At 47.0% G+C, this 27,236-nt stretch overlaps 1 protein-coding gene across 5 annotated transcripts in view; it reads left to right on the plus strand.

Annotated features, from left to right (window-relative positions):
• Window positions 1-3,697, plus strand: part of adgrd1 (adhesion G protein-coupled receptor D1) — a 324,854-nt gene extending 321,157 nt beyond the window's left edge. For 4 of the 5 annotated variants that reach the window (XM_072587673.1, XM_072587674.1, XM_072587675.1 and 1 more), the window contains one exon: window positions 1,724-3,697. In XM_072587673.1, coding sequence (XP_072443774.1) covers window positions 1,724-1,819 — 96 coding nt within the window. In that variant the 3' untranslated portion in view covers window positions 1,820-3,697. The remainder of the gene's footprint in view (window positions 1-1,723) is intronic. The other variant, XR_011962991.1, reaches the window with a different exon arrangement.
• The last annotated feature ends 23,539 nt before the right edge of the window (window positions 3,698-27,236 follow it).

Here is a 27,236-nt window from a genome sequence, read left to right on the forward strand (position 1 = left end):
ACAGAGATAGGGAGGGGGTGTAGGGGCTGGAGAGGGTTACAGACATAGGGAGGGGGTGTAGGTGTTGGAGGGGGTTACAGAGGTAAGGAGGGGGTGTGGGGGTTGGAGGAGGTTACAGAGATAGGGAGGGGTGTAGGGGCTGGAGGAGGTGACAGAGATGGGGAGGGGTTGAAGGAGCTGGAAGGGGTGACAGAGATAGGGAGGGGGTGTAGGGGCTGGAGGAGGTGAGAGAGATAGGGGATGTAGGGGCTGGAGGGGGTTACAGAGATAGGGAGGGGGTGTAGGGGCTGGAGGAGGTGCCAGAGATAGGGAGGGGGTGTAGGGGCTGAAGGAGGTGACAGAGATAGGGAGGGGGGTAGGGGCTGGAGGGAGTTACAGAGATAGGGAAGGGGTGTAGGGGCAGGAGGGGGTTACAGAGGTAGGGAGGGGTTTAGGTGTTGGAGGGGAGGTGACAGAGATAGGGAGGGTGTGTAGAGGCTGGAGGGGGTTGACAGAGGTAGGGAAGGGCTGTAGGGAGTGGAGGTGATTACAGAGATAGGGAGGGGTGTAGTGGTTGAGGTGGTGACAGAGGTAGGGAGGGGGTATGGGGGGGTTACAGAGATAGGGAGGGGGTGTGGGGGTTGAGGTGGTGACAGAGGAAGGGAGGGGGTGTAGGGGATTACAGAGGTAGGGAGGGGGTGTAGGTGTTGTAGGGGGTTACAGAGGTAGGGAAGGGGTGTAGGCATTGGAGGGGGTTACAGAGATAGGGAGGGGGTGTAGGTGTTGTAGGGGGTTACAGAGATAGGGAGGGGCTGTAGGGGCTGGAGGGGGTTACAGAGATAGGGAGGGGGTGTAGGGGCTGGAGGGGATTACAGAGATAAGGAGGGGGTGTAGGGGCTGGAGGGGGTTACAGAGATAGGGATGGGGTGTAGGTGTTGGAGATGGTTGCAGAGATAGGGAGGGGATGAAGGTGTTGGAGGGGGTTACAGAGATAGGGAGGGGGGTGTAGGGACTGTGGGAGGGTGGTGACAGAGATAGAGAGGGGTGTAGGGGCTGGAGTGGGGGTGGTGACAGAGATAGGGAGGGGTGTAGGGCCTGGAGGGGGCGTGGTGACAGAGGTAGGGAGGGGTGTAAGGGGTGATGGAGGGGGTGACAAAGGTAGGGAGGGGTGTAGGGGCTGGAGGGGGTTACAGAGATAGGGAGGGGGTGGAAGGGGTGGTGACAGAGATAGGGAGGGGTGTAGGGGGTGGTGGAGGGGGTGACAGAGGTAGGGAGGGGTATAGGGGCTGGAGGGGGTTACAGAGATAGGGAAGGGGGTGGAAGAGGTGGTGACAGAGATAGGGAGAGTTTGCTTTGCAGGGTGAAAGGTCTTGGTGGTGTGGGAGCCAATGTGGTTCAGTGAGTCCAGGGAAGATTGTGTAAACGGGACTTGTGTGTGAATGTGGGAATTGAGTGCCTGGAGCCTGAGTGTGGGGATGAGCTGGGGGTGATAGGCGTGTGTGCAGAGGTGACCAGAATCAGAGGAACACTCTGTTCCCAGAGATTTGGGGGAGTGATCATGGGGAGAGTGGGATAACAGGGAGGGAGGGATGTTGGGGCTGGAGGGGGTTACAGAGATAGGGAGGGGGGTGGAAGGGGTAGTGACAGAGAGAGGGAGGGGTGTTAGGGGTGATGGAGGGGGTGACAAAGGTAGTTCCTTGTTGGAACTCTTGGAAATGAGGCTTCATTCCTGTCCTGTCTGCAGATGAATGGAAATCGAGCGATCACCACCCCGACCAAACTGAACACATGGGAGAAGAGCACGGAGTTTGGGAATCGAATGGACCTGTCCGCAGTGTGACCATCGTCCCCCTGCCTCAACCAACCAACAGCCGATACAGTCTCCAGTCTCATCACTGCACCTCTCCAAATACTGATCCACACTCACTGAAACTGGCCCAACCAGAAAGGAAGGAACTGTTAACTTAACTCTCTCTTATAAAACTCAAAGGAAAGGAACTGAGACATGAGGTATTTATTAGACCAGACAGAGTGAGACAGGGTGGTGGGGATGTAGGTTAGTGTCCCTCTCGATGGTGAAACCCATACTCCAGGAAAGCACGATGAGCTCAGCAGTTATCCTGAAAGCCCTTTCCCTGATGGGGGTACCATCTGTACCCACCTGATACTTAATGTGACTCTTGGTTTTGTCCCTTTTGTGTTGGGGATCATTTTGTGAATTCTTAAGCAATTACGACAAGCACATATAAAGGTGTACTGCAATTTTAAACTAACTACATTGAGTGTAAAATGATAATTGTTCCTCTTTAGAAGCATTCATAGCAGGTGTCGGAGGAATTACAAAACCTATGTGTTTTTGGTGGGAATTTTATATTTTGTTTTATTGTGACACAGGTCTAAGACTGAAGTATGTTTTCTTCTGTATATTTTTCCGATATCTGACATTTTTTTCTGTGTTAAGAGGCAAAGTTTTCTCCACAACAGATTCTCTTTTTCCAAAGCCAGTCTTGTTCTTCAGTCTCTCTCTTGAGGTTAGAATCTACTTTGTTTAATTGTTATGGAGGCTCCTTTTAGCAGCAATTGACAGATCTGATGCTGGGATGCTCTGGTGGTTTGGTTAGTTCAATCAGAGCAGGGCTCAGCCCTGTGTCCCAGGGAGCAAGTCCCACCGATAGAGGTAGGCTGTAATTCTTTATCCTGCCAATTTGGGGGGAGGAAGGGTGCAATGTAGGTTTGGGGTAGGGTGAGGTTAACAGGCCTTTAGAGCCAATAGCAGCTGGGGGTTCCTGACCCAGTGGCTCCAGCCAGGGGTCAGAGTTGAAAGTTCAGTAAACTGACTCCTGTAATGAGAGACCATCCAAGAAGCAAGATTGAGGTGAATGAGCCAATCTTTCTCTGGCGTTTTCAGAGAATGAGATATGATCTGATTGAAAAAAAACGGTATATTTCCAACACTCAACGTGTTGTTTATTGTGAGGGTAGTTCCCCTGGGCAAGAGCTGAATGGGGGATGATCAAGTAGGGGAGTGGGAGGACAGGCATAGTCCCAAAAATAATCAGTTGGCCATTTAGGAATGAGATGATGAGAAACTTCTTCACTCATTCGGAGTGAATCTTTAGAATATATCACCGCACAGGACAAGGGACGGTTAGTTAGTTTGTAACAGGGGATCATTAGTTAATGAGTCAAGACTGAGCTCAAAACCTCAGAGGGATTTGAAGATATTGGGTTTGGAGCAGGGAAGTGGAGTTGATGTCAATCATCCATGATTGTTGTGAACTGAAGAGCAGACTCCGTGATCTGTATGTTAGCATTACCCCAGGGTTGGAAATGGAGAGGATTGGGTGGAGGCTGCAGAGGGAAGAGTGGGTTGCTGAGTGTGACAGGTTCAAATCCCTATCCTCCCCCAAACCTAGACTCCCTCACAAACACTGAGCAAGCATTCTGAGGAACAAGGGACACGTGTCAAGTGTAGAGCAGCAAAGAACGGTTTTTTTCTCCTGTTTTTATTCAAAGTCAGTGTCTGCAGTGCGTGATGATGTCATGTCCCTGTTATAACATGTTAATGTTCTCTAATGGATAGGGATGTAATAATTTAACTGAAACTATCAAACTCTAACTGTTTTGCCATGAGAAAAGTTATTATGTTGGAGTGTGCTTTGTGAAGATATTATACTAAGTCTGTGCCTGATGAATAAATGTCTGTCACAAACAGGAATGCAGTACTCCTCTTTGCACTGTATTACAGTCATTTTATATCAATTTAAATGAAAGGCTGCGATCAAGTGTGTGTCTGAGAGAGAAATTCTGAAGAAAATCAACTTTGAAATCAGACTTAAAACCTTCCCATAAACATAATGGTCACACTCTCTCGTTGCAAATAACTATATTTAGCTAACTTTCTTAACCGAGTTAAATGCCACAAGTAGCTTTGCAGCAGTGTTTATCACGGGGTTTCGCCATTGAGACACATACAGAAACACGAGGACAGGTGACCAAGCAGCTTTAAGGGGTGTTTCGAAGAAGGACAGTATTGGTGAATTTAGGAGGGAGAAGGTGTGGGCAGAAATGGACAGCTTTTAGAGATGCGAAGGTTGGGGTAGAGTTCAGGTTCAATCCTACCAGGAGCAAAGAGAGGACAAGCAAAGCTCCAGCTTGCTGTCTGATGGGTTGGCTGAGCAAGATAAAGCTGATAAAGAAAGTGTATACAGCTCATTAACACAACACAGATTCAGGCTAAATGCAAAATGTGGAGAGCAAATAAAGAAATTAAGAGCAAAAAGAGCTTAGTCTGATAGAAACAGGACTCTGAGGATCTCCTCCAGGCACATTAACAGTCAGAGGTTTGTCTGAGGATGATTATGGACCAAAACAGGTACCTATTAGTGGAGGCAGACAGTGTGACTGTGGTCCTGATGGTGCATTTGACCAAGGATGATTATCAGTGACAGTAAACAGGGAGGTTGCCGAGGGATTGGCAGAGATTAAAAATAGAGAAAGAGGAGGGACTTGAAGAGTAATTCCCCGGGAGTAGATGGGACGCAGCCCAAGTCCCTGAGGGAAGCAATGGTGGGAATTATGAAGGTGCTGTCCATCATCTACAGGATCCCCCTCCGGAACCAATTCGACTTACATTTTAAAAGGATCCAATTTAATCAGGATTACTTGAATCAGCGACGACTGGCATTATTAATCACTAAGGATAAGAAAAAATACTAATACAACATTCATACACACAGATTAGAAATAAGAACTGAGTCCAAAAAGATGGAAGTTTTAAAAACAGAGGTACCGATTGGTCTCGGAATTGTTCACAGAGAGCAGTTAGTTGAGCCTGTATCTGTTACAGTGGAGGTTACTGGAAGCGCTGAGCTTGGTAGTTGAACAGACAGTTTTGTGATTCTCAGTTTTTCAGATGAATTAAGATTTTGTCGTTCTGATTCTTTTCAGCTGAAATTGATCTGACTTCCTTTTGTTGGCTGTGAACCTGCTGGATCCTAGCACTCCTATTAATGGAAAATCTTTACCTGCAATGCAGGGGTGACTAGGAGATAGACTTTCACAGCACACTAAAACACAAGTTGAGGCTGGTGCAGCCAAGAGTGTTCAGTTCCACTAGCATACTCCAGCAGAGTTAAAACTGGCCTTTTAACCCCTGTCCTAATGTATTTTTTAAAGTGAAAAACGCAAAATGTGTTGCAGTTTGCAACATAATTCACAAGAGGAATTATCAGCCTCCATCATCCTTGTAGTCACAACCCAGTCTATTTTAAGCTTCTTTGGCACATTTACATATTATATTCCAAACACAGAATTTTTGTCAGCCACTGCATGTCCACCAGCAGTCATTTTTTTCTTTGGAACAATCCACTTTTAAAAAATACAATTTTACCATTAACTGCTCCAAATGGCTGTAGTATTTCAGAGCTCCAATCTGTCATTGTAACCTTAATACTGCGCCACTGAATCTGCATCAGGAAGACACTGGCTAAAGGAATGGTGCAAGTGATTGGAGAGCAGAATGGAACAGGGTCAATACTCGAAGGAGAAAACGCTGCTGGGATGTGAGTGAGAAAGCATGGGAATAGAGTGAACTGGGCTGCTTTTTGAAAAGTGCCAGCACAGATTCGATAGTCTCTTTCAGAATTACACTCTGCTATGAGGAGGAAATGTTTTGAGATTAAATTTCAAACCTTGTGTCTTTATGAAGAGTTTTGTGATAAAGTTTACACCCTGTGATATATCAAGTTTGAGTATAATTATAACGGCTTGTACTGCTCTCACCTCGAACTGACATCTGTTCTGATTCGATCTGGGCAGGGGGGCTTTGTTCATACTCATCTAGATATCTGAGTATCTGTTGCAAATTTCTGATTCTGGAGATGATTTCATGAGGTCTTTTTTTTGTGGAACATATTCTGAGATTGAAGGCTTCACTCCAGGAGTGAATGGCAGTTTAATTTCACAACTGGACAAATGCTCAGGCAGTGCCACAGATCCTGTGTCTGTGATTTGCTCCTCACTCTGTGGGTTAAGATGTTCATTGTGTTTCATACCATTTGCTATGTGCAATCAAAATCACCTCAGCCCCTAAGGGACACTCTCTCATCAGAGGGAAATGACTGGGTGGTAGTTTAACCTGAGGGTCACCACACGTCCGGGTGAAAGGTGAGGTTGGGAAGGTGGTAACCTCAGCTAGAGCGGGAATTGAACCCACGCATTTGGCATCACTCTGCATCCCAAACCAGCTATCCAAGCTAACTCACTCCCAACAATGTGCAATAGGACTCCACAGCCGACTTTCAGCTTGTGCCAAACCCAATGCAGGGTCCCACACAGTGCCAAGCCTCATCTGAATATCCAAGTGAATAGTTGCAAGGTCCATAAATAGGAATGAAAGTAAACAGACCACCAGCATCAACCTAGTCACCAGAAACAACTCTGGAAAATCCAGCCCTGTCGACCCTGCAGGGCCCTCCTCACTACCATCTGGGGGCTAGTGCCAACCCTGGGAGAGCTGTCTCACAGACTGGGCAAGAACAGCCTGACATAGTCATACTGACAGAATCCTACCTTACAATCTCCCAGAGCCCACCATCCCCATCTCTGGATGTGTCCTGTCCCACCAGCAGGACAGACCCAGCAGAGGGGGCAGCAGTGAGACACAGTCAGGGGGGAGTTGCTCTGGGAGTCCCCAGCATTGGCTCCGGGCCCCATGAAGTCTCATTGCTTCAAGTTAAACATCGAACAGGAAACCTCCTGCTGATTACCATGTACCGTCCTCCCTCAGCTGGTGAACTAATGCTCCTCCCTGTTGAACAACACTTGGAGGAAGCACTGAGGGTGGAAAGGGCACAGAATGTATCTGACGGGGGGATTTCACTGTCCACCACCAAGAGTGGCTGGGCAGCAGCATTACTGATCGAGCTGGTCGGGTCCTAAAGGACATAGTTGCTGGACTGGGTCTGCGGCAGGTGGGGAGGGAACCAACAAGAGGGAAAAACTCGAGTGGGCATCCATGAGTTGCTGTGGGCCATCAACAGCAGCAGAATTATACTCCAGCACAATTCTGGCCTGGCGTATTCCCCACTCAACCATTCCCATATGATAGACACCAGTTACAGTGATATGGCCACACCACAGGTTCAGGCAGATAGATGGGTGACCGCCAGGCAGGGCAGGAGTCTCCTGTGGCTATTCCCCCCTCAAACTGGTTTGGATACTGTTTGGGGCAATGGGGAGATAGCCTCTTAGGGGAGTATAACTGCAGCACCACAACTGGCTCTGCTGTGGAGCAGGTTCAGGCAAACCTTCAAGTGGACAGCAGTGGTCAGAAACCCACTAGTCAGGGACACAGACAGGCATTCTGTGGTCACGTCTGACACTCTAGGATGGTGTCTTAACTCCCTGGTCTCATGGTCAAGGATGTCTCTGAGCAGTTCCACAGAATGTTTAAGGATGAGGGTGAGCAACCAGAGGCTGTTTTGCACATAGGTACCAACGACATAGGCAGAAAGAGGGATGAGGTCCTATCGAGTGAGTACTGGACGTTAAGAGGCCATAAAGCAGGTCCTCGAGGGTAGTAATGTCTGGGTTACTATCAGTGCCACTTGCTATGAGGCAAGGAATAGAAAGATAGGAGATTAATATGTGGCTAAGAAGATGGTACAGGGTTTCAGGTTCTTTGATCACTGGGACTTCTTTTGGGGCAGGGGTGACCTGTACAAGAGGGACGGGTTGCAGTTAAACTGGAGGGGAACCAATATCCTCACGAGTGCCACTCGGGAGGGTTTAACCTAGAGTGGTGGGGGCTGGGAACCAGAGCAATATATTAACAAATGGAGGGATTGAGGGGAAGGTAGATGTTAGGACCAGTAAATCAGAAAGGACAGGCAGAGACAGATAAATGAACACAATGCACTGAAGTGTGTTTATTTCAGTGCAAGGAGTATTAAATGTAAGGCAGCTGAGCTTAGAGCCTGGATCAGTACATGGGACTATGATGTTGTGGCCATTACAGAGACTTGGTTGAGAGGGGACTGGATCGGCTGCTCAATGTGCCAGGGTTTCGTTGTTTTGGACGAGAGAGAGAAAGGTAAAAGAGTTGGAGGAGTTGCATTACTAATCAGGGAGAATGTTTCATCTAGACTCAGGGGACATTCTGGAGGACTCATCCATTGAGGCAATATGGGTAGAACTCAAAAATAAGATGGGTGCAATCATTGATTGAATTATACCAACCATTGAGAGATTGAGCAACAAATATGTCAGCAGATTATGGACTGATGCAATAATGACAGGGTGGACATAGTGGGTGACTTTAACTTCCCCAATATTGACTGGGTCTCCCGAAGAGCAAGAGGCTTAGATGGGACAGAATTTGTTAAGTGCATCCAAGGTGGTTTCTTCAAACAGTGGGTGGATAGTCCAACTAGAGGAGGGGCCATAGTGGACCTTGTACTGACTAATAAGCTTGGTCAGGTGACTGACCAGTCAGTGGGAGAGTGAAAACAGTAATCAGAACTTCTTAAATTTTAAGAGTTATGAACAAGGATAAGTCAGGACCTTGTGGCAACGTGCTAAATTGGGGGAGGGCAAATTACGTCAGTATTAGGCAGGAGCAAGGGAGTGTTGCTTGGGAGGAGCTATTATCAGGCATGTCCAATTTGACATGTGGGAATTGTTTTCAGACTTGATGAGAGTTCAGGACTGACATGTTCCCGTAAAGAAAAAAGACAAAGATGGCAACATAAGGAACCCTTGGATCATGAGGGAGGTTATGAATTTAGTCAAAAGGAAAGAAAATTCAATGCAAGCTTTAAGAAGCTAAAATCAGACCTGGCCTGTGAGGAATATAAAGAAAACAGGAAAGAACACACGCTCCTAATTCCCTGCTTAAGAAGGGGCCATGAAGTGACTTTGGCAAGTAGAGTTAAAGAGAATCCCAAAGCTTTTACTACACGCATTAAAAACAAGAGGATAACTAGGGAGAAGGTAGGACCAGTGCAGCAGGTCAGGCAGCATCCAAAGAACAGGAGAATCGACGTTTCGGGCACGTTTCAGGAATCCTGAAGAAGGGCTTATGCCCGAAACGTTGATTCTCCTGTTTCTTGGATGCTGCCTGACCTGCCGCGCTTTTCCAGCAACACATTTCCAGCATCTGCAGTCCTCACTTTCTCCTAGAAGGTAGGACCACTCAAGGATAAAAGAGGAAACTTGTGCTTGGAGGCCGAGGATGTGGGTGAGATCCTAAATGAGTATTTTGCGTTGGTATTCACCCAAGTGAAGGATATGGGGGATAGTGAGATTTGTGTGGAGCATGCTAAAATGCTAGCACATTTTGATATCAAGAAAGAAGTGGTGTTGGGTCTCTTGAAGAGCATTAAGGTGGATAAGTCCCCAGGGTCCAATGGAATCAATCCCAGGTTGTTGAGAGAGGAGTTTGCTGGGGCCTTGACCGAAATCTTTGTATCTTCATTAGTGACTGGAGAGGTCCCAGAGGACTGGCAAGTAGCTAATGTTGTTCCTCTGTTCAAGAAGGGCAATAGGGATGGTGTAGAAAACCATAGACCAGTGAGTGGCTGGGAAGCCATTGGATAGAATTCTTAGGATTTGCATGAGTTTGGAAAAGCATGGCTTAATTAGGTGCAGTCAGCATGGCTGACTTTATTGAATTTTTCAAGGAGGTGACAAAAGTGATTGATGAGGGTAGAGCAGTGGATGTTGTCTACATGGATTTTAGTAAGACCTTTGACAAGATCCCTCAGTAGGCTCATCCGGAAGATCAAGATGCATGGGATCCACGGTGACTTGGCTGCATGGATTCAGTATTGGCTTGCCCATAGAAGGCAGAGGGTAATGATGGTAGGGTGTTTTTCAGCTGGAGGTCCGTGACGAGTGGTGTTCCACAGGGATCTGTATCGGGATCCCTGCTGTTGGATATATATGTATAGAAATGACTTGGATAAAAATGTAGATGTGTGGCTTAGTAAGTTTGCAGACAATACAAAGATGGGTGGAGTTGTGGATTGTGTAGGAGGGATTGGTATCAGTTGGAGATATGGGTGGAGAAATGGCAGATGGCATTTAATCCATGTAAATGTGAGGTGCTGCACTTTGGGAGATCAAATGTTAAGGAAAAATATATACAGTTAATGGCAGGACCCTTAACAGAATTGATGTACAGAGGGATCTTGGGGTTCAAGTCCATAGCTCCTTGAAAGTGGTTACGCAGGTAGATAGGGTGGGAAAGGAGGTTTAAGGTGTGCCTGTCTTCATTGGTCAGGGAATTGAGTACAAGAGTCAGGATGTCCTGTTACAGCTTTATAAGTCTTTGGTTCGGCCACACTTAGAGTATTGTGCTCAATTTTGGTCACCACATTATAGGAAGGATGTGAAGGCTTTGGAGAGGGAGTAGAAGAGGTTTCCCAGGATGCTGCCTGGATTAGAGGGAATGAGCTACAAGGAGAGGCTGGAAAAACTCAGGTTGTTTTCTCTGGAGTAACGGAGGCTGAGGGGAGACTTGATCGAAGCCTATAAAATTATGAGATGTATCGATGGAGTTGATGGTCAGAACCGTTTTTCCCAGAGTTGAAATGTCAAATGCTAGGGGGCATGCATTTAAGGTCAGAGGGGGAAAGTTCAAAGGAGATGCAAGGGGCAAGTATTTTACCCACAGAGTGGGTAGGAGTGTGGAACACGCTGCCAGGGGTGGTGGTGGAGGCAAATACAATAGGGGTGATGAAGGGACTTTTAGATAAACACATAGATGCACAAGGAATGGAGGCATATGGACCAAGGGCAGGCAGAAGGGATTAGTTTAATTTGGCGTCAGGTTTGACACGGCCTAGTGGGCCATAGGGCCTGTTCCTGGGCTGTACTGTTCCAGGATCTATGTTCGACCATCAAGCCAGGGGATCAACCTTGGTTCAATGGAGAGTGCAAGAGGGCATGCCAGGAGCAACACCTTGAAGGTGAGCAGATAACCTGGTAAAGTAATAAACAGGACTATTTGCATGCCAAACAATGTAGGCAGCCAGTGATAGACAGAGCTAAGCAACCCCATAACCGATTTGCGACTCCTCAGATACTGAATCAGACCATGTCCAGATGCAGCAAGACCTGGATAATAAAAAGCTGGTAAGTGGCCAGTAACATTCACAGCACACAAGTTTAGAATGATAGCATCCTTACAGTGTGGAAACAGGCCCTTCCCCCCAACAAGTCCACACCAACCCTCCAAAGAGTATCCCACCCAAACCCATTCCCTATTAGGTAAAAACAAGGACTGCAGATGCTGGAAACCAGATTAGAGTGGTGCTGGAAAAACACAGCAGGTCAGGCAGCATCCGAGGAGCAGGAAAATCGACGTTTCGGGCAAAAGCTCTTCATCAGGAATAGAGGCAGGGTGCCTGCAGAGTGGAGAGATAAATGAGAGGGGGAGTGGGGGTGGGGAGAAAATAGCATAGAATACAATAGGTGAATGGGGGTGGGGATGGAGGTGATAGGTCAGAGAGGAGGGTGGAGTGGATAGGTAGATAGGCAGGTAGGACAGGTCATGGGGACAGTGCTGAGCTGGAAGGCTGGAGCTGGGGTAAGATGGGGGAAGGGGAAATGAGGAAACTGGTGAAGTCCACATTGATGCCCTGGGGTTGAAGTGTTCCAAGGCAGAAGATGAGGTGTTCTTCACCCAGGCGTCAGGTGGTGAGGGAAGTGGTGGCAAACACAGCAGTGGGGAGGGGGGGGGGAGTCACTGAGCATGTGACATCAGCGATGATGTGAGGGGCGGAAGTGATGTCATGTGTGGTGCATGAGGAATTGTGAGGGGCGGAAGTGGCCATGATGGAGGCGGAAGTGACGTCATCCATCACCGTCTGGGTGGTGGCTGCAGCAACCGCATGGCTAATGGCAGTTCCAGAGGCCGGGGGAATCTTCTGGAATAATTGAGGAGTGCTGGTTATGGAGGTGGGTAGATAAAAGTTTGTTGTACTTACAGTTTTTGATGTTTGAGATGTTGTTGAAATATATATCCCTGAAGACTATGGGCAACTTAGCATGTCCAATTCACCCTAACCTGCACATCTTTGTGCCAGCCAATGACCATATCAAACAAGACAGAATCCTCTTTTTGAACATTTGAAGAAAAATTGACCAGAAGACAGGAAACAGCAAATTGTGGTAAGTGATTATTTGCCAGATAGCAGGATGTGAATGCAATGTTCTCCAGAGGCCAGTGCTCCAATCACTGGGGTTTTGAATTTCAAATTAGTTGGATATTGGAATCTGTCTGTCTATCTTTTCTCTCATCCTAACTTCCAAGTGTTTGGCCATGGGCTTCCATTGGCTCAGTCCATGTTTGTGGGTACAGTGGGGCTGTGTTGGTCTGTGACTGGCCAGGAAGCTCTCCTCTTGTTACCAGTGGCTGTCAGGCAGACAGGAAAGAACTACACATCAATACCCCATCTCATTGGCTGCATTACAGACTCAAATGACCAATAAGATGGTGTACGACCTGAACCTTGAGCTTCTGACCCAGAGGTAGGGTCTCTACCAGCATCAGGCGACTGACTGTGTGGAGTTTGCACATTCTCCCTGTGTCTGCGTGGGTTTCCTCCGGGTGCTCCGGTTTCCTCCCACAGTCCAAAGATGTGCAGGTCAGGTGAATTGGCCATGCTAAATTGTCCATAGTGTTAGGTAAGGGGTAGATGTAGGGGTATGGGTGGGTTGCGCTTCGGCGGGGCGGTGTGGACTTGTTGGGCCGAAGGGCCTGTTTCCGCACTGTAAGTAATCTAATCTAATCTAATACCATGAGAACATTACAAACCTCTCCCTGACCCTTCTGCTATAACACACACCCTCACACCATCCCTATATTCTGTCTCTTGTCTCCATTCTACTAGCCTGTCTAAATTTTGTTGTAGTTTAGATTAGAGTGGTGCTGGAAAAGCACAGCAGGTCAGGCAGCATCCAAGGAGCAGGAGATTCGATGTTTCGGGCAAAAGCTCTTCATCAGGAATGAATATTCTTGATGAAGGGCTTGTTTTGGAACTCCTTGCCACAAAGAGCAATGGGGGCAGAGTCCTTTGTGTACTAAGGCTGAGATAAATAGATTGTTGATCAGTCAGGGAAACAAGGGTTAAGGGAAAAGGCAGGAAAGTGGATGTGAAGAGTGTCAGATCAGCCATGATCCTACTAAATGAGGGGTCCAATCCTACTCCTGTTCCTTTTCTCCTATTCATTCGTGAAATTGCGTTGATTTCCCTGCTCCTCGGATGCTGCCTGATCTGCTGTGCTTTTCCAGCACCACTCTAGTCTCTGATCTCCAGCATCTGCAGTCCTCAGTTTTGCCTAAATTTTGTTGCAGCTGATTGACCTCATCTTCACTGTTTGTCTCACTTCCAAATCTGTCATCGTTTGTAAATTTTGACATTTTATCTGCATTCCATTTCCCAGAGGAGTCATATTACACCGAAATGTGCAGATTCCCTGTCTGTCAACCAGAAGCAATGGGTTTCAGTTCAAATCCCACTTCAAGAGCTGATCACCATGGAATGTGTGACATGACAGATGGGTTCTCAATCAGCAAATCCCTTGGATATCCTGAAGGGAGGCGAGAAGAGCACAGGAGGCTGCAAATGCAACATTCCAAAGAAGCCTCAGGAACTGGCAAAGTGGGCAGTGTTCTTCTGTAAATATCTCTGGAAGTGAGAGGACATAGTGACATAGTAGTCAACACAACGTAGGGGTGTTGATCTTTATTAACTGAGGTTGGTCTCAGTAAGTGGGGAATGCACTGACCAGGTTAGGCTGAAAGGCCTGGGGCTGTTGTCTGTGAATGGAGGGGGACAAGACCCAGGTAAGGTAGATACAGAAATGTTGTTCTCGTTGGCTGATGGTGCACAGACTCAGGAAGTCAAATTTAAAGTTTTGGTGGTTGATATGAGGAAGAACTTGATTGAGAGTGAGTGGGGGTGACCTGGAAATCTCCACCCTTGTTGGGGAGGGGGGCGTGTACAGTGTTGGGTGGGAACAGAGATGATGAACAATTTCAAAGCAAAATTCAATGAGCACCTCAGGGCGATAAACCTTTAGGACAGAGATAGACATGATTGCTCTCTGGATAGCATTCAATAGGCTGAATGGTCCCTTTCTGGGCTGCAGACTGTGTAATAACTCTTACTTTGTAGAATCATAGAACCCCTACAGTGTGAAAGAAGGCCATTCAGTCCATCAAATGCCCCTCTGAAGAGCATCCAACGCAGACCCACCTCCTCCCCAATCCTTGTAACTCCACATTTCCTGTGGCTAATCCACCGAGACTGCACATCCCTGGACACTATGGGACAATTTAGTATTACCAATCCACCCTCACCTAAACATCTTGGGACTCTGGGAGGAAACCGGAGCACCCGGAGGAAACCCACACAGACACGGGGAGAATGTGCAAACTCCACACAGACAGTCCCCCGAGGCTGGACTCGACCCTGGGTCCTTGGTGCTGTGAGGCAGCAGTGCTAGACTTCTAGACACTCACCGTCCTGACTTGGAAATGTATCCTTCAGGGTCCCTGGGTCAAAATTCCTGAAATTCTCTCCACAACAGTATTGTGCAGGTCTCTACACCCCAAAGGCTGCAGTGGTTCAAGAAAGTATCTCAGCTCCACCTTCTCAAGGGCAGGCAATAACTGCTGGTCTTAGCAATGATGTTCACACCCAGAGCATGGATTAACAACGATGTTTATTGTATCCCTTTTCCAATCTTGTTGTGTATGTGAGAATATTTGATAACGTCCAGAATAAACAGTTTGTACGGATGACTTGGATCGGAAATGGGCTCCATTACATTGTTGTTCCATTTATTCAAACAAACTAAATTCCAGCAACAGAGTTCTGATTTGTTCTGGTAAGTCAATGAACATGAAAGGCACAATAGGCAAGGCTTCAGTTTGATGTGGCACAACACTATTTCTCACACAAGATTCATGCAATGGAACACATGAAGGAATCAAACAATAAACTTCAAAAGCACCTACATTTCTTTTTCTGTCTGCAGCCATGCTATAAAATGGTGCACCATGTTGTGTTAGCAATACATGTTCAATTACTTCAAAGAGGAAAATGTAAATAAATCATCAGATGCTATCAAGGAAGAGATTTCTTTCAAAGTAACCAGGCATAATGTGATTAACAGTACTGAAAGTAGACACTGTATAATGAGCTTCACTTTGATTCCCTTTGATGGGGCTGGTTCTGTAGAAACATTGAGTTCACTGTTTTATGGATTGGCTACTGTGAGGCTACAGTATTAAGAAGTGTATTTTGTCCTTTTTTTTAAATGAAGAGAGACTGAGACAGAGGTGTGGAGCGGTCTGCTCAAAGTCAGTACAGTAAACAGCTTGTGACATCTTGAGGTTTTTTTTAAAAATTGCAACAATAGAAACAGCCTGAATGGGTGTGGTCAAACTCCCCCTGAACCAGGATTCTCAGTTTTAGCTTTCAGCAGTTGTGGGGGTCTTGAAGCTGGATGTGGAAACTCTTATTCCTCTGTCTGTTACAGCTAAAAGCTGGGGTTCTGTCTGTCAGAATTTGCTCTTGATGCTCTTACCTCCTGAACTGGAGATACATCGTGTATGAGATAATCTATTTCTCTGAATTTACCTTTGCCAAGGTTTTGTTTATGAGATGTTACTATATTGGACCAGTTGTTGTTTTGTAGTTAAATAATCAATTCTTCTGTTAAAGTTTCCAATAGACTTGAAGTTAAATTTCTTTGTTTGTATTTTAACTGTAGAGAATGAATAAAAGGTGTTTTGCTGAAAGCAGAGTAGTGGAATTACATTTGGAACACAACACCTTACACTTCCCTTTAAATAAGAAAATGTGAGGGTCTAGGCCATCTCCTTAGTATATTTGAAGGAGGTTTGGTCTGGTCCATAACACAACATCGTACCTGACAGATAAAGGAGTGTGATACCGATGGACTTGGGAGGGCAGCTCCCCCACACCAACCTTCCAGCAGATTGTCTGTCCACATGATGGTGTTTCATTCACAAAGAATGTACAGCACAGAACAGGCCCTTCGGCCCAGCTGCTGCATGCTAGTGTTGATGCTCCACACCAACCTCCTCCCATTCTTTTGCATCTCACTCTAGCCTATAAGGTTGTTAATGTAATATTTAAGATATATTTAAGGGATCATAACACTGTGTGCAGCAGCAACACTTCACAATATTCAGGCTGTGGTGAGTAAACGTTGCACTATATCCTGCCATTCCTGTGTTTATGCAGCTTCCCATTGCAGTTTTACTGCAGAACTGAAGGGGCAGTAGCATTGTGTTCTTGCTTTGCACTCAAACCTATCTTTCTGGATATTCAACTGTGTCAGAGTCAGAGGCGACTGAGTTGATGCAACTGAGATCCTGAGGGAATTTGACTGGTTGGATGTCGAAAGGATGTTTCCTCTTGTGGGAGAGTCTAAAATGGGTCCCTCCACCAAAGACAAATGTTTCTTCCTGTCTACCTTCATAAATATAAGCACTTTCAGCCTGACCTGACCTACTCCAGGAAACGGTCACTGTGTCAAAATAATGGTTAACCTGTTGAAGATGGAGATGGGGAAACAGCTTCTCTCTCAGAGGATGGTGAGTCTTTGGAAATCCCTTCCCCCAAAGGCAATGCGTACAGAACATAGAACAGGACAGCACAGCAACAGTCCCTTTGGCTGAACATGACGCCAAACTAAGCCAAATTATTCAGCTTGTCCTTGGTGCAGAATCTTGAAATAATTTTAAGGCAGAGGTAGATATATCCTTGATTCCCAAGGGGATGAAAGATTATCAGAGATGTGCAGGAATATAGAGTTGAGGGTAAAATCAGATCTTATTGAATGGGGAAGCAGATTTGAAGGGCCGAGTGAGATTCGATTAGATTACTTACAGTATGGAATCAGGCCCTTCGGCCCAAGAAGTCCACACCGCCCCGCTGAAGCGCAACCCACCCATTCCCCTACATTTACCCCTTACCTAACACTACGGGCAATTTAGCATGGCCAATTCACCTGACCTGCACATCTTTGGAGTGTGGGAGCAAACTGGAGGAAACCCACGCAGACACGGGGAGAATGTGCACACTCCACACAGTCAGTCGCCTGAGGCGGGAATTGAACCCGGGTCTCTGGCGCTGTGAGGCAGCAGTGCTAACCACTGTGCCACCGTGCCGCTCCTCTTGTTCCTTGATTGTATTTTCCTAGTTGGTAGGAGGAGGTTACATCTCAGAAGAGGTAATGGCTGGCAGGAAACTAGCTGAAGGATGCCAGAGCAGATTTCCTGCTTCTGGAGTAGGTCAGGTCAGGCTGAAAGTGTTTATATTTATGAAGGTAGAAGGAAGAAGCATTTGCCTTTGGTGAAGAGACCAGTAACCAGGGGTATAGACTGAAGGGAAGGGGCTGAAGGAGATGTGGGGAAAAGCTTTTTTCACCCAGAGGGTGGTGTGCAATCTGGAACTTTCTGCCTGTGAGGGTAGGAGAGGCAGAAACTGTCTTCACTTAGAAGAAGGACTTAGATACACACCAGCAGTACCACAGTAGACAGGTCTATTGGCCATGGTGGGAAATGGGCTGAGAATAGTGAGGTGACCAGAACAGCCTCAATGGGCCAAAGGGTTTTTTTTCCATGCTGTGGATCTGTGACACTATGCTACATTTACATAGCGGAGAAAGTGAGGACTGCAGATGCTGGAGATCAGAGCTGAAAATGTGTTGCTGGAAAAGCGCAGCAGGTCAGGCAGCATCCAAGGAGCAGGAGAATCGACGTTTCGGGCATCAGCCCTTCTTCAGGAATTCCTGAAGAAGGGCTGATGCCCGAAACGTCGATTCTCCTGTTCCTTGGATGCTGCCTGACCTGCTGCGCTTTTCCAGCAACACATTTTCAGCTACATTTACATAGCTCCTTACACAACCTCAGGACAGTGCAAGGTGTGTTACAGCCAATGAAGTGTTGTTTTTCCTGAAGCATGGTGACTTTTCTAACGTAGGAAGCCCGGCAGCCATGATGTGCACAGCAAGATCCCAGCAAATGTGATCATGAGCAGGCGAGCTGTTATTTCATGCTGAGGGACACATCACAACAATCTTACCAGACGATCCTTTCTTCCATTTATCACGTTTCTCTTTCCTTCATGATATCACCTTCCTTTCACTCAGCTCCTCATTGCCTTCCTGGATGCAGTATGCTGTAGTTCACTAAACTCACATGTTGCACCGATAATTAATTTGTTCAGCAGATCTGAGCTGTGTCGCTGCATCTGAGGTTATCTACAATAAACCAGAAGGCCCACAAAACAAAACCAAGCTCAAACCATTGAAAAGCAATCCCATCCCCTCCCCTCCCTACCCCCTGTCAGGCCTGGACTGTATTTGGGCTTCTCCTCATGTCTGAATATGTGCAGTTCGAAATTAAAAATCACACAACACCAGGTTATAGTCCAACAGGTTTAATTGGAAGCACAATTGGAAGCATCGCTCCGAAAGCTAGTGCTTCCAATTAAACCTGTTGGACTATAACCTGGTGTTGTGTGATTTTTAACTTTGTACACCCCAGACCAACACCGGCATCTCCAAATCATGTACAGTTCAGTTTTGTGTTTCTTCCCCTGAGATCTTATTTCTCCTTGTAATGCGGCCTTAATCAGCAGGTGGCGATGGTGAGTGAGGACACCAAGCAGGGGAGTTCAAGCAGTTGAGATATCTGAAAAAAGATGCCTCGTGGTGAGAGAAGAGATGAAGGTTTTCTCGACCAAGTTCTCTGTCTTCCTTGTTTAACCTTAACTCACCCTCCTATTGGTAAAGACCTGAAGCCAATGGAGTAAAGAATCCTTGTTTCATGATTTTCGGGTTATATGTGCGATGGAATCTCCCCACACGTTTCGGGTGTGGTCGGCAGGACTCCGCTGCACAGGATTAGAGGGATGGCAGATGAGGTGGGAAGGCTGGGATGGAGCACCAGGTCGGGGAATCGGGTTTGGCATCAGGGATGCTCTGGGGTCATTAGAGGCTCAAACAACATTGGAGGAAATAGAACCTTTCAGCCAAAGCCGGTCCGAGGCTGCGCAATGGCATTCCCTTCACACTACAGTGGAAAGAAGCAGTATTCCTGGATGGATGTTCCACTTGCTGATGAGCAGGAAGCCGGAGGGATTTGGAGAATTGGGTGTAAACCGATAAGCCAGCAACTGAAGGATTGAAGATACATTATGGCATCCAGGGACCTCAGTGTAAGTGAGGAGGTTGTTTTCAGAATGGAATATCTGTGTGGGAGACTGAATCAGGAGATAGTGGGAAGAGGTGCAGATAGTTAATCAATTGGGCAGTGAATCCTTCAGGGACTGACACTGGCGTGTTGGGGACAGCAGCCGCTGTTACAGTGAGAGCAGATGTCTAATGAATACAAGACAAATAACGATGAAGAGCTGCTCTCTGTATCCCTGGAGCTGGTGACGTTAACCCATCACAGCATCGTCCATCAAATGAACCAGCGACACACAGTCACAGGACTGTCCAGGGGAAGTGGTGAGCAATGACAGTGTCCAGATGGGGTTGAGGAGTTTTAATCATGACAAACCTCCATTGTCTTTTCTTTGAAATACAAGATCACGTGATCCCGATCCCAAGGATAGACGATAGAGGCTAGCTGTGGGGAGGTGTAGATGAGGGGAATGGCCTCACTGTGGAGACACAGCAGGATCAGACCCAGGCCTTCCTGCCCCCTCTCAATGGTGAGGCTTATGGCTAATCCCACAAGGATAGGCCCTTCGACCCAGAATGCCCTCAACACACACGGCCATCACTGTCACCACAGGCAGAAAGCCCACCCAGGGCTCGGCTTCCTCGGGGTGGGGGGCAATCCCCCGGGGCTGGGCTTCCTGAAGGGGGGACAATGAGGGGGAGACCCTGGGGCTGGAACTCCTGAGGGGGCAAGGAGGGGGAGACCTTGGGGCTGGGGCAGTGAGGGGGAGACCCTGGGGCTGGGCTTCCTGAGGGGTACAATGAGGGGAGATGAGGTGCGGGTGTGGGAGGTTTGTTAGCCTTGACTGTGTGATGAGATATCCGGGAGTCCTTACTGACCACACACAAGCAACATCGCATGAGGTCAACTGGTGAGGTTCAGGGCACAGGGCACTTTGACCTTTCCCCCCACCTTGCTCCCTGGATTCTGTCTGACGTTGCGCTTTTCCAACTTCGCATCGATTGAATCTGGCTTCCAGCATCTGCACTCCTTACTGTCTCCTGCTCAAGGTGTATTGACTTGTCTGGGCCCCTGGAGCTATTTGGAAAGCAGGGGGATCCCTTTACCTGCCCACCCCATCACTGTTCCCATTCCAACCGAGAGTCCTGTGTCACATCTAGCTGAATATAACTCCAGGAACTGCTCTCGTTACAGTGGGAGTAAGGATCGGCAGATTGCTGAAGTCAGTGATGGAGATATCTACTTTTAACCCACCGATCACCCAGCACGTGTCCTCAAACGGGCCCCTGTCATCGACAGTGCACTGACTGAAGGAGACGTTTGGAAGGTAGGCATTGGTGAGTTGGAGGAGACCAAGGCAAAGCAAGTATGAGACAGCTTCCAGGGAAGAGATTAATATCAGGTGTTGTGACCAATCAAGCCACAGGATCATGCCTAAAGGTGATTGTCCAGTGCAGATTCCCAGAATCCCATTCCGTCTCTGAGAGAAAGTCAGGCCAGGATTGGAGGATTTGAGCTACAGGGAGAGGCTGAACAGGCTGGGGCTGTTTTCCCTGGAGCATCGGAAGTTGAGGGGTGACCATATAGAGGTTTATAAAATCATGAGGGGCATGGATAGGATAAATAGACAAAGTCTTTTCCCTGGGGTGGCGGAGTCCAGAACTAGAGGGCATAGGTTTAAGTGAGAAGGGAAAGATTTAAAAGGGACCTAAGGGGCAACGTTTTCACATAGAGGATGGTGTGTGTATGGAATGAGCTGCCAGAAGAAGTGTCAAGATTAGAGTAGTGCTGGAAAAGCATAGAAGGTCTTGATTAAGGGCTTTTGCCCGAAACGTCGATTTTCCTGCTCCTCAGATGCTGCCTGACCTGCTGATGCTTTACTCTAATCTTGACTACATTCTCCAGCATCTGCAGTACCCACTTTCACCTGCCAGAGGTAGTGGTGGAGGCTGGTACAATTACAACATTTAAAAGGCATCTGGATGGGTACATGAATAGGAATGAGAGGAATGTTCCTCCTGCATGAGCCATTAGTGTCCCATCCAAGTACACCTGCAGGAAATGCACCCAACTCTCGCTCCTCCAAGACCGCGTTAGGGAACTGGAGCGGGAGCTGAATGAACTTCAGATCATTCGGGAGGCAGAGGTTGTGATAGATTAGAATTACTGGGCATGGAAAAAGCTGGGTGACTGTTCGAAGGGGGAAACATAGTCAGTGGAGGGATCCCCTGAAAAACAAGTATACCGTTTGGATACTGTTGAGGGGGACGACTTACCAGGGATATGCAGTGGGGCCCAGGTATCTGGCACAGCCTGCCCCTGTTGCACAGAAGGGGAGGAGGGAAAGGAGGAGAGTGTTAGTCATTAGGGACTCAATAGTTAGAGGCTCAGATAGAAGGTTTGTTGGGAATGAACGAGACTCACAGTTGGGAGGTGTGTTGCCTCCCAGGTGCCAGGGTCCGTGATGTCTCGGATCATATCTTTGGGTCCTGAAGGGAGAGGGTGACCAGCCTCAAGTCGTGGTCCATGTAGGTACCAACACCATAGGTAGAAAGAGGGATAGGGATGTAAGGCAGGATTTCAGGGAGCTAGGGTGGAAGCTGAGAGTTAGAACAGAGTTGTTATCTCTGGTTTGTTACCTGTGCCATGTGATAGCAAGGTAAGAAATAGGGAAAGATATCAGCTGAATATGTGGCTGCAAAGATGGTGCAGGAGGGAGGGTTTCAGGTACTTGGATAATTGGGGCTCATTCTGGGGAAGGTGGGATCTGTACAAACAGGACAGTCTTCACTTGAACCAGAGGGGTACTAATATCCTGGGTGGGAAATTTGCTGGTGCTATTCAGGTGGGTTTAAACTAGCTCAACAGGGGGATGGGAACTGGAGGTATAGTTCCAGTACACAGGAGGATAAGAGTAGGGAGGACAGGGACAAGATTTCAGGGTCACAGGAATGTGCTGACAGACAGAGAAGTGGTTTGAAGTGTGTCTACTTCAACGTCAGACGTATCTGAAATAAGGTCGATGAGCTTGCAGCATGGATAGTTACCTGGGACTTCGATGTTGTGGCCATTTCGGAGACATGGATAGAGCAGGGTGAGGAATGGATGTTGCAGGTTCCAGGGTTTAGATCTTTCATTAAAATCAGGCAAGGTGGTAAAAGAGGGGGAGGTGTGGCCTTGTTAGTCAAGGACAGTTCTATCAGGTATCTGATAGAACTTTTGATGAGGCCTCATATACTGAGGAAGTGTGGGCTGAGGTTAGAAACAGGAGAGGAGAAGTCACACTGCTCAGAGTTTTTTATAGGCCTACGTAAAGTTCCAGGGAGATGGAGGAGAGGATCGGCAAAATGATTCTGGGTAGGAGTGAAAGGAACAGGGTGGTCATTATGGGGAACTTTAACTTCCCCAACATTGACTGGAAATGCTATAACTCCAGTACGTCGGATGGATCAGTTTTTGTCCAATGTGTACAGGAGGGTATCCTGACACAGTATGTCAAAGGGCCGACAAGAGGGGAGGGGGGGCACATTGGATCTGGTGCTTGGTAATGAACCAGGCCAGGTGCTTGATTTAGTTGTAGGTGAGCACTTTGGAGAGAGTGACCATAATTCGGTTATGTTTGGTTTAGCGATGGAAAGGGATAGGTACATGCCACAGGTCAGGAGTTATAGATGGGGGAAGGGCAATTATAATGTGATTAGGCAAGAATTAGGATGCATAGAATGGGGTAACAAAATGTAGGGGATGGGGACAATTGAAATGTGGAGCTGGTTAAAGGAACAGATATTGCGTGTCTTTGATAGGTATGTCCCTGTCAGGCAGGGAGGGAGCGATAAGGTAAGGGAACCGTGGCTTACTACAGAAATTGCATCTCTAGTTAACTGGAAGAAGGAGGCTTATGTGTTGATAAGGCAAGATGGTTCAGATGAGGTGATGGAGAATTACAGATTAACGAGGAAGGATTTAAAGAGAGAGTTAAGAAGAACAAAGAGAGGACACGAGCAGTCTTTAGCAAATAGAATAAAGGAGAACCCTAAAGCTTTCTGCAGGTATATGAGGAATAAAAGGATGATTAGGGTAGGAATAGGGCCAGTCAAAAGCAGAAGTGGGAAGCTGTGTGTGGAACCTGTCGAGATCGGAGAGGTGCGAAATGAATACTTATCATCGGTTTTCACTCAGGAAAGGGAGAATATTGTAGAGGAGAAGAATGAGGTACGAGATATTAGACTAGAAAGGACTGAGATTAGTTACGAAGAGGTGTTATCAATTCTCGGAGTGAAAATAGACAAGTCCCCTGGGCCGGATGGGATTTATCTGAGGATTCTCTGGGGAGGAGATGTTGGAGTCTTTAGCCTTGATCTTTGAGTTGTCATTGTCTCCAGGTTTAGTACCAGAGGATTGAAGGATTGCAAATGGTGTGCCCTGGTTTAAGAAGGGCAGTAGAGATGACCCAGGTAATTTTCAACCAGTGAGCCTTGCGTCTGTTGTAGGAAGAGTTTTGGAAAGGATTATAAGAGATGAGATTTATAATCATCTAACAAGCAACAATTTGATTTCAGATAGTCAACGTGGTTTCGTCAACAGCAGGTTGTGTCTCACAAACCTCATGGAGTTTTTTGAGGAGGTGACCAAGCATGTGGATGAGGGTAGGGCAGTTAATGTGGTGTACATGGACTTCAGTAAAGCCTTTGATAAGGTTCCACATGGTAGGCTGATGGAGAAAATGCAGAGGCGTGGGATTGGGGGTGATTTAGCAGTTTGGATTAGAAACTGGCTTTCTGTAAGAAGGCAGCGAGTAGTGGTTTATGGAAAATATTCAGCCTGGAGTCCGGTTACTAGTGGTGTGCCACAAGGATCTGTTTTGGGACCACTGCTGTTTGTCATTTTTATAAATGACTTGGACGCAGACATAGGTGGATGGGTTGGTATGTTTGCAGATGACACTAAAGTCGGTGGAGCAGTGAACAGTGTGGAAGAATGTTACAGGTTGCAGGGGGACTTGGATAAACTGCAGAATTGGGCTGCGAGGTGGCAAATGGAGTTCAATGCAGCTAAATGTGAGGTGATTCACTTTGGGAAGAATAACAGGAAGGCAGAGTACAGGGTTAATGGAAAGATTCTTGGTAGTGTGAATGTGCAGAGGGATCTTGGTGTTCATGTACATAGATCCCTGAAAGTTGACCCCCAGGTTGAAAGTGCTGTTAAGAAGGCATACGGTGTGTTAGGTTTTATTGGTAGAGGGATTGAGTTCTGGAACCAGAATGTCATGCTGCAACTATACAAAATGCTGGTGTGGCCACACTTGGAATATTGTGTACAGTTCTGGTCCCCCCATTACAGGAAGGATGTGGAAGCATTGGAAAAGGTGCAGAGGAGATTTACCAGGATGTTGCCTGGTCTGGAGGGAAGGTCTTATGAGGAAAGGCTGAGAGACTTGGGTCTGTTCTCATTGGAAAGAAGAAGGCTAAGAGGGGATTTGATAGAGACATACAAGATGATCAGAGGATTAGGTAGGGTGGACAGTGAAAGTCTTTTTCCTTGGATGATGATGTCAGCGTGTGCGAGGGGGCATAACTACAAATTAAGAGGTGATAGATTTAACACAGATATTATAGGCAGGTTCTTTACTCAGAGAGTGGTAAGGGTGTGGAATGCCCTACCTGCTAATGTAGTTAACTCAGCCACATTAGGGAGATTTAAACAATCCTTAGATCAATACATGGATGATGATGATATAGTGTCGGGGGATGGGCTGGGATTAATTCACAGGTCGGCGCTACATCGAGGGCCAAAGGACCTGTTCAGCGCTGTATTGTTCTATGTTCTATGTTCTAAAACGAAGGGTTTAGAGGGTTATGGACCAAATGCTGGCAAATAGACTAGGTTAGGTTAGGATATCTGGTCAGCATGGATGAGTTGGACCGAAGGGTTTGTTTCCATACTGTACATCTCTATGACTCTACGACCCTACTCAATGCACTGACCAATGATGGCAAGGATGCCAAACGCCTTATTCACTATCCACCTGCAACTCCACTTGCAACACCTTGTGTAATTGGATGTACAGAGATAAGCTCCACCATTCTCCAAACAGGGAACCATGCACCTTCCTGGGAGAGGCTAGATTCCACCTCACACCCTCTTTGCTGCAAAACAATTGGTTCGAAATCCCCTGATTTCTGTTTCGTGGAAGCTGCCATTTTTTCCCGAATTGCACTGTCCCTGCTGTCACATTGAATAATAAGCTGGTGCCCTGTTAAACCAGGTTTTATATCCATTTCTGCTTGTTTTGACCGGTACAGGGCTGTAATCATTTATGATACATTTCTGTTCAACACAAAGTGAGACAGCCTTTGCATTTTTCCACAGTCATCATCATTGTAAAATTGCCTTTCTTCCAGGGATGGTAATATATCTCAGTCAAGGGACAGTGAGAAAAGGAGAATTTTGCTGCCAAAAAGTAGAGTGGAGAGTAAGACAAATTGAGCAGCTCTTTCTGAGAACTGGCGTTGACATGAGGGGCTGAATAGCCTCTTTACATGCTATAATGTTCTACTATTGATTAAATAATCTTTGATAGCACTCTTTAAACCCACTCAGACACAACCAAACAACTGAATATGTTTTATGATCTAAATGCGTGGGATTTGCTAGTAAGTTCTTAGAATCATAGAATCCCCACAGTGTGGAAACAGGCCCTTCAGCCCAACAACAGTCCACACTACCCTCTGAAGAGTAACCCACCCAGACACATTCCCCTAACCAATGCACTAACCTACACATCCCTGAACACAATGGGGCAATTTAGCATGGCCAGCTGCACATGTTTGGACTGTGGGTGGAAACCAGAGCACCTGAAGGAAACCCACGCAGACACGGGGAGAATGTGCAAACTCCACACAGACAGTCCCCCAAGGCTGGAATTGAACCCAGGTCCCTGGCGCTGTGAGGCAGCAGTGCTAACCACTGAGCCACCGCGCCGCCCCCAAACCGTGTTGAATCCCATGTTCCATTGCAACTGACATTTTCTGAAAGTACAAGAAACTGAATGTGTGATGGACACAGGGAAAAGATACCAAACATTCCAGAGAAACATTCCAACATTACCACCCTCGAGGTAAGTCCAGAACAAACCCCACCCTCAGGTGATCCCAGAACAAACCCCCACCCTCGAGGTGATCCCAGAACAAACCCCCACCCTCGAGGTGATCCCAGAGCAGTTTCCCACCCTCGAGGTGATCCCAGAGCAAACCCTCACCCTTGGGGTGATCCCAGAGCAAACCCTCACCCTCGGGGTGATCCCAGAACAAACTCTCACCCTCGTGATCCCAGAGCAGTCTCCCACTCTCGAGGTGATCCCAGAGCAAACCCCCACCCTCGAGGTGATCCCAGAACAAACCCTCACCCTCGTGATCCCAGAGCAGTCTCCCACCCTCGAGGTGATCCCAGACCAAACCCCCACCCTCGACGTGATCCCAGAGTGTTCTCCCACCCTCGAGGTAAGTCCAGAGTGGTCTCTCACCCTCGAGAGCCTTGAGGTGAAATCCGACACAGTTTGGCCTGGAGACTGGGATGGAAGAACTGCTATACTATACATTTTATCTCTTTGTTTTTCCAATTTTTTTCCCTAAGAATTTTACTTAGGATTCTGTGTCTAGGACCTTTGTGCCTAAGATGACACCACAAGTGATGACTTGTAAACTTTTCACTGCATTCATAAAAGCTGATTCTCAGGTAAGAGCCTATGATGGAGGCCAATACCTGGCTTTATTAAACTCATAAATAGGATATAAATGATTAAGAATTGAACAAAACCTGCCAACACATGATCTGTGAACTTCCATTCAAAATTGAAAGATGTGTCATTTCCCTCCTGGAAATTAAGGAGACCTGCACCATGCAGCACTTTGTCCCAATTTGTGAAATGCAATGAACACAAACTGGATTATTCTTTTATTGTTTGTATGTTATCGTTATAAATTCTGATTCTTTGTTGTATTCGTATCATCATCACAAT

Source organism: Chiloscyllium punctatum, chromosome 17 (genome assembly GCF_047496795.1).
Source record: "Chiloscyllium punctatum isolate Juve2018m chromosome 17, sChiPun1.3, whole genome shotgun sequence".
NCBI classification, from domain to species: Eukaryota; Metazoa; Chordata; class Chondrichthyes; order Orectolobiformes; family Hemiscylliidae; genus Chiloscyllium; species Chiloscyllium punctatum.